The 8,367-nt window shown below is 27.8% G+C and overlaps 1 protein-coding gene across 1 annotated transcript; it reads right to left on the bottom strand.

The window, feature by feature from the left end:
* Positions 1 to 614: 614 nt before the first annotated feature.
* Positions 615 to 1,943, bottom strand: LOC145098473 (uncharacterized). Its single transcript, XM_079036106.1, has one exon. It carries the CDS (start codon positions 1,941 to 1,943, stop codon positions 615 to 617), a length of 1,329 nt encoding a protein of 442 aa, XP_078892232.1.
* Between the last annotated feature and the right edge of the window lie 6,424 nt (positions 1,944 to 8,367).

The following is an 8,367-nucleotide window of genomic DNA, read 5'->3' as shown; positions in this document are numbered from 1 at the left end:
CTCGAACCAAACTTCATTGCATTATCAGTGCGAACACACTTAACCACAACATGAAATTGAGTTTTAATCATTCGAATGAAAGCTTGAATCAAATTAAAAGCATAACTCTTTTGATTAAGTAAATGAACCCATGTATGACGAGTGAAATCATCAACAATGGTTAAAAAATACTTATAACCATCATGAGTGTAATGTTTATAAGGTCCCCATACATCCACATGTATTAAATCAAATGGAGCTTTAGAAGTAGAAACACTATGTGGGAAACGTAATCGAGATTGCTTAGCTTGAGCACAAATAAAACAATGTTCAATAGAAACATCATCAATATGTGAATGAAGAGACAATAGAGATTTGAGTTTTAACAAAGGTACATGTCCAAATTTGTTATGCCACAACATATAATTGGAATAAGAACTGAATACATGAGACATTGGTTTATGAAACAGACTGGAAACAGAAAGACAATAAGAAAGATTTTGTGTAAGATGATGAAAATAAAAAACATAGAGATCATTAATTCTTTTCCCCAGAATTCCAAGAGAAATGCTACTCTTCGATGAGGGGTCCTGCATGAGACAATGCTCATCAGTAAACAAAACAAAGGATTGTAATTAGGAAGTGAGTTTTGTAACAGAAACAACATTGTACTGAAATGAAGGGATGAATAATACATTCTTCAATACAATAGATTCATGAATTTTGAAATTACTATAATGAGAAATGGAGAGATGATGACCATTAGGCAGCCCAATTGAATGAGGCTGTAGAAATTTAGACATGGATAAGAAAAGATAACTGTTAGAGCACATATGATCTTTGGATCCAGTATCAATGATAAAAGATAAATGTGGTTGAAGATATGCAGAAGATTTATACACATTAGAAGCAAAATGTGAAAAAGAGAAGGGTTTACCATCATTATTCATGGCACCTTCTGTCACAGATGAATTAACAAAACAAGAAACAGATGGTTGAACACTTGTTTGACTGAGTAGTTGAATTAGCTGTTGATATTGTTCTTGAGAAAGAGAAGAAATAGGTTCAGTAGTGGCAAGTTGTACAGATGACTTTGGCTCTTCATTTCGTGGCTTAGTAAACTTGAAGTTGGATGGGAAACCAATTAAGCGATAGCACTGATATTTGGAATGGCCATTCTTCTTGCAATGAGCACAAACAAGAGATTTCTTTGAAGAATTAGATGAATGATTAGTTGAAAAATTCATTAAAATAGCATCTACACAAATAGCAGATGACATATTAATGTCTCTTTGGCGTTCCTCTTGAATTATCATTGAATAGACAGTTGAAACAGAAGGTAAAGGCTTCATCATTAAGATCTGACCTCGAAGCACATTATAGCTATCATTTAATCCCATCAAGAGTTGAATTAGACGTTGATCATCCAAATATTTGAGAATTCCTGCAGAAGCAACACAGATACACTTTGGAATTCCTTGAACTATACGAAGTTCATCCCAAATCTTCGTGAGTTTAGTGAAGTAGGTTGAAAAGTCATCCGATCCCTGAGATAAAGAGTAAAGTTGTTGTTGGAACTGATAAATGAGAGCACCATCAGATTGTTCAAATCGTTGAGTTAATTCTTTCCAAATTTTGTGAGCAGATTGAAGAAACAAAACACTTTCAGTGATATTACAATGCAGAGAATTGAGAATCTTACTGGTGACCATGGAATTAACACGATACCAGTTAGCGTATGTAGAGGATGTAGAAGATGGCTGAGAAATTGAACCATCCACGATTCCAAGCTTGTTCTTGGCTGATAAAGCAATGATCATAGATCGTTTCCACGCTGAGAAGCCAACACCATAGAAAACATTGGAAACTAAAATAGAGCTTGAATTATCCGAAGATCCAAGATGATATGGATTAGAAATGTCAATAGAATTGGATGAATTTTGGGAATTTTCAGATGAAGACATGATGTAATGAAGAAATAATCGATCAATTGAATAAAATAATTGGAAATTTGAAAGAGATGCGGAAGAAAAGGATCAAATTTGATACCATGTGCATGTTCAAAAGATCAATTCGAGAAGAAAGAATGATTGAGAAGAAACTTCTTTCTTATTACTCTTCTGAACTGCTACTTAACTATTACACATATGTATAATAAATAACATTACGTATCAAGAGTGTCTAACTAACTTGTAACAAACTAAGAATAAGAAAATGACAAAACTACCCTTGGTAGTTAAATCTGATTAACTATCATATTAGCTTAGCTAACATATTTTTATGGAATCATATATATGACGAACAATTGATCCATGGTACTAGTTCATTTAGGTTGTATGTTTATATATGTGATATGTTGCATCACTCGCCTTTTATGAATTGAACTGTTTGATGATCAAACTTTGAAAAATAAAGACAAAATATAAATAGAAATATTTTTAATCCAATTTGCATTTAAGCAAATTTAAAATGTATCATGAAACTCTTATTTCCCACATGGAAAGTACTTTAATATTTGTTAATGATCTTTTTGTAGCTTTTATTGTTAATATATTATACAACTAGGTATAAGACCCATATATATTATATAGGTTAACTAAAAAAATTAAATATAAAGGTCTAAATATTTAACAATTTTGGATTTATAAGAAAATAAGAAAAATAATGAATTATTAAAATTGATTTTTTTTATCTTTTAAATTTAAATAAATAAACAAAATTAACTAATGAGTTTTAATTTGATTATTTTTAAATAAAAAGATAAGTCAATTAATAGAATTTTAATGGAATTGATATTCATCGGACCATTTCTTTGCATACTCTTTGAACTGGCCTCAAGATTAGTAATAAGAACCTATAAGCATAGAGGATTTGATATGTTATCCTACTTTTGATTTTTGTATTGTATTTGTAAGAAAATTCATGCTTATGTTAATCTCTAAATTAAATGGCCCTGAAACCAAAAAAAATGATGAAGGGTGCGTACTCTTTGTTGGTTGTATTGTTTCTCTTCGCCAATGAAGCAAAATCCTTTCTAAGCGTATAGGAAATTCAATCAATTGGCTATTCATGAGAATAAAAAATGGATGTCAATACCAAATTAATAGGTCCATATTATATTTCATAAAATTTAATGCACATAAATATCTCAATTTCAAGGCTAGCCACTACAGAAATACGATTACATAAACAAACACAAAGTGATCACATAGGTTTTATTTTGCATAGGGAAATAATCAAAACAAATTCTAAAAGCCTCACAATATATCACAATTTTTTATAAGATTGGAATTTAAAATTCAAAAAATGAGAATAATATGGAAAATCAAAATTTCATATTATTTCCTTATCTGACGGTGTCTGATCCTATGTTTGTTTCCATGATAAGATTGAGTCATTTTTTGTATTGTGGGATTCTTTTTTTTCCTTAATTATAAATAAATTTATACGACAAGAAAGTGTAAAACGGTAAATTACAGAAAGTAAGATTCTTATTTTTAAACCTCTTAAACAAATTAAAAAACCTAGATGCGTACCTCTGTTTGATCAATGTTGTTTAGGCCAAAGTTGTGTATGCAACAATCAAGATAAACCCCTTGAAAAAAATAAAAATGTGGGATGGTAATTTATATATTAATCTATAAACTAATAACACTATATCTTTAAAGTCGTAAAATGCCATGAGGACTTTTAATAAACAGGTTAAGTATATATAGAGAAAAAAAACCATAGAACAACTGTAGGGACTAAATCTGGATTTCAATCAATTTTAGTAAATAGCCAAAGAATTGTATATACATACACAAAATGCTAAATTGATTGGTGCGAGTTTATACACTCTGAAAGCTACCATTTATTTTGGTCGCAAAATAATAAAACAACATAGCAGTAAAAATGATAGAGAAAGGCACCAAAAATAATAGAGCATAGCAGGAAAATTGATACCTTCACAACAGCAGAATTATACAACACCGTCTGCCGCCTTTACTAAATAAACTTGAAACCAATGAAATAAAATACCGATGATATAAGAACGTTATGAAGACAATATAGTGGATGATTACACACCATTGCATGGCGTTTATCTGTTGATTCTTGGAGTCTTCGTTGAAGATATTGAAGATTTGGGTTTCATATCATTTATTTATGATGTAAATTGGGATTTATTTAGTTAAGAAATTTCAAATTTGGATAGAATTTGTTGAAGAATATGGATGAAACCGAATAATAAACATAGATGATAGAAACAAATGAACCACACACATATTGCAGAAAAAAATTATTACCTGATACGGAATGAATCCTCAAACCTATGCAGAAAGCAAAGCAGACTGTTACATCACCGATGCAGAAGGCGATTGCACTCTGCTACCTAACATAACAGCTTTAACTTTTTGATAAAATTAGATTAGCTAATTTATTGCCTATTGTTATTCAATTTCAAATAAGTAGATGTTTTTTTTGCTGATTTGTTGGGATAATAGAATACATTCTAATTTAAATACCTTATGTCAAGGGATATTACCGATTTCATTAAAGAGATATGAGTGGGAAATCATATCATACATACTTATAAAACTAGCATTTTTTCTTGAATCTCATGCATTTGAAACCCCCTTTTTTAAATTCCTTTCACCACATTCATTTGAAACTACCATTACTTTTCAATTTCTTTACAATAATATTATAAATAAGTTAAATAATGTTCTATAAACAAGAAATGGTGTTTTATTACAATGTCTTCATCCCACATCGATGGTGAGAGTAAACAAGAGAATGTTTCCTCTTCTATAAATAGGAAAGGTTTTGAAATGTTTCAAATGGGACCAAACCATGAGAACTTCCTCATGCCTACGTTTGTAGGATTTTGAAGGTATTATTTGGTGAGATTATCTATATTGGTAAATTTCTAGTTACTTTTAGAACTCCAAAAATGGTTTTAAACCGAATTTTTTCAGGTTTAAACCGTGTTTCAGTTAGAACAAAAAATTATGTAGTTGGGTATATTGAGTTGAACCGGAGCTGGATCAATTTGGACCGATAAAGGAATCATTTTCCTTTCACAACAAACATTTGAAACTCTCATGATTTTTCAAATTATTTCTAATAATATTATAATTAAGTTACATAATTTTATATAAATATAAAAAATCATCTACCTAAACCTAAAATTATAACTATTTGAAAAATCACTTTGATGTAAAAGCACGAAATATATACAAACCGGGTTTCACTAGAAAAAAAATATGTAGTTTGGTATATTTAGTTGAATCGGTCCAAGTTTGATCTATTTGGACCATAAAAGAAGAATTTTCCTTTCACTACATACATTTGAAACTCCCATGATTTTTCCAATTGTTTCCAATGATATTTTAAAAAAGTTACATAATGTTATATAAATATAAAAAAACATCTACCTAAACATAAAATTTTAATTGTTTGAAAATTCGATTTGATCAAAAGCACGAAATATATACGCATATTATATTTTATAAATGAATTCTTTTTATAATGAACTTTTGAATCTTGAAAATACATATAAACAAACTTTCTATATTAAGTACCTAACTGAATTTATGATTTTAGAATTGAACAAAAAGTTATTCAATAAAAACATACTTTTTTGGATAGCAACTTATGAGATTATAGAAAAATGGAAGTATTAAACAATAAAGAAAGGGTAAACAAGGGAAATGGTGTTTTACTAAATAAGTTGAATAATGTTTTATAAACAAGAAAGCGTGTTTTATTACAATGTCTTCATCCTACATCGATGGTGAGAGTAAACAAGAGAATGTTTCCTCTTCTATAAATAGGAAAGGTTGTGATATGTTTCAAAGGGACCAAACTATGAGAACTTCCTTATGCCTACCTTTTTAGGATGTTGAGGGTATTCTTTGGTCAGATTGTCTTTATTGACAACTGTCCATTTAAGTTTTAGAATCCCGAAAATGGTTTTGAACAAGATTTTTTTAGGTTCAAACAGAGTTTCAGTTGAAAACCCGTTATGTAGTTTGGTATATTGAGTTGAATCAGTCTGAGTTTGATCAATTTGGACCGATAAAGGAAGAATTTCCTTTCAGCACATACATCTGAAATTCTCATGATTTTTCAAATTGTTTCTAATAATATTATAAATAAGTTACCTTAATATAAAATTATAATTGTTTGAAAAATAAATTTGATTCAAAAACACAAAATATATACAAGTCGGGTTTCAATAGAAAAAACGTTATGTAGTTTGGTATATTAAGCTGAATCGGTCCGAGTTTGATCAATTTGGACCGATAAATGAAGCATTTTCCTTTCACCACATATATTTAAAACTCCCATGATTATTCAAATTTTTTATAATAATATTATAAGTTACATAATGTTATATAAATATAAAAAAATCTACCTAAACATAAAATCATAATTATTTGAAAAATCACTTTGATTCAAAAGCACGAAATATATACTCGATGATATTTTATAAATGAATTCATTTTATAATGACATTTTGAATCATGAAAATACATATAAACAAACTTTCTATATTAAGTACCTAACTGAATTTATGATTTTAGGATTTAAAAAAAAGTTATTCAATAAAAGCTTAATTTTTTATAGCAACTTACGAGATTACTGAAAAATGGAACTATTGAACAATAAATTTTTTGATAACGTTTTATTTTTATTATTTAATATTTTATTTAACAAAATGAAATTATTGGCAAATAAAAAAATGAGTTTAATTAAAATGTTTTCATCCCACATTGATCGTGAAAGTAAACAAGACAATGTATTATCCTCTACAAATAGGAAAGGTTGTGAAATATTTCAAAGGGACTAAGTCATGAGATCTTCCTTGCATCTAACTTTGTATGATGTTGAGTGTATTATTTAGTGAGATTGTCTTTGTCGACCAGTGACCAATTAAATTTCAGAATTTCGAAAATGATTTTGGACCATATTTTTTAGATTTGGATCGAGTTTAATATGGATCCGAGTGTCTTCTAGCTGAGTTAGCCAAACTCGCTTCCATTGGAGGCCGAGTTTAAGTAACATGTCGAGCATTTGGTTGTGTTAGCCAAGTTTTACAACCCTATATGTAATACAATTTAAAGTTTTAACCTTATAAAAGACGTCACTATTATCATATGTTCTACATAATTATGTTAATATTTATGATACAAAACATTTTTTTTACTATTTAAGATAAAAAGGTGTCTCTATTATCATATGTTGTACAGAATGATAAAATTTAAGATAGATAAAAAGATGTCTCTATTATCGTATTTTCTACATAATGATAATATTTAGTATAAACGTTTTAATTTAATATGAAATTATTATTTAATAGATAACAATAACGATTTGTTTATTTTTAAAAATTATTTATTTTCTATTTTAATCATATAACTTTGTATATGCAAAACAACTTCAAGTTCCAACCTTATCTCTTATAATATAGTTCAACATAATAACAATACTAAAAATCATATTTTATATTTTTTTATGAAATTATTATTAATTGTTAATAACAATGATTTATTTATTTTTAATATAAAATATTTTTTTATATCCCACGCAACGGGCGGACATTCGCCTAGTATACTTATAAAGCTAGCATTTTTCCTTGAACCTCATGCATTTGAAACCACCATAAAAATTTGCAAACATTTCATGCATTTGAAACCTCTTATTTTAATGAATACCACTCAAAAGTCTCTTAATAATGATTAACAATTCAAAGGTTTTATAACATATATAATATATTTAATAAACAATTAATGGATACTCTACTATAAAAAAGGCCAATCTTTTTTAGTAGACACACAAATACAAATCACATACAAAATTCACAAAGAAAACAAGTTTAAAGTTTTTTGTGTTGGTTTGAGGGCTTTGCACAATTTTTCGAGCCATGTTATTATGTTGAAGTTTTCAATTTGTAAGTTTGTTATATACCAATTCTTTTTTGTATTTTCTTGGTTTAAGTATTCTTTTAAGAATATCATTGTATGTTGTAGTTGAAATTTTAATGTAAATTAGATTAGATTCATGTTATCGATCATATGTTATGGAAGGTGATATATATAATATTTAATTATCTATTGTATGCATGTTTGTATGTTCATGTTGCTTTAAAACAATAATTAATTAAAAATCATGGATATGTCATATTATCCATATTATCCATGTAAGCTTTTTTAAAAATATAAATTGTCTATCTTATCACTTTATATTTTAGTATATGTTTAACATTTTAATTATAATAATAAGTGCTTTTTAAAAGTTTCTTTCACTTATTAATAATAACAAGTGGTTTTAAAATTAATAAGCAATAATTATAAATAATAAAATCAAATTACATGGATACATATTATCAATGCAAGTCTCTTT

This window comes from Lactuca serriola, chromosome 4 (genome assembly GCF_051521515.1).
Source record: "Lactuca serriola cultivar US96UC23 chromosome 4, Lser_US96UC23_V15, whole genome shotgun sequence".
NCBI classification, from domain to species: domain Eukaryota; kingdom Viridiplantae; phylum Streptophyta; class Magnoliopsida; order Asterales; family Asteraceae; genus Lactuca; species Lactuca serriola.
The sequence above is the reverse complement of the archived record's forward strand: the minus strand, read 5'-3'. Positions and strand labels throughout refer to the sequence as shown.

Coding starts and splice junctions, on each gene's coding strand:
- LOC145098473 (XM_079036106.1), bottom strand. CDS start 1,943: ATGTCTTCATCTGAAAATTCCCAAAATTCATCCAATTCTATTGACATT.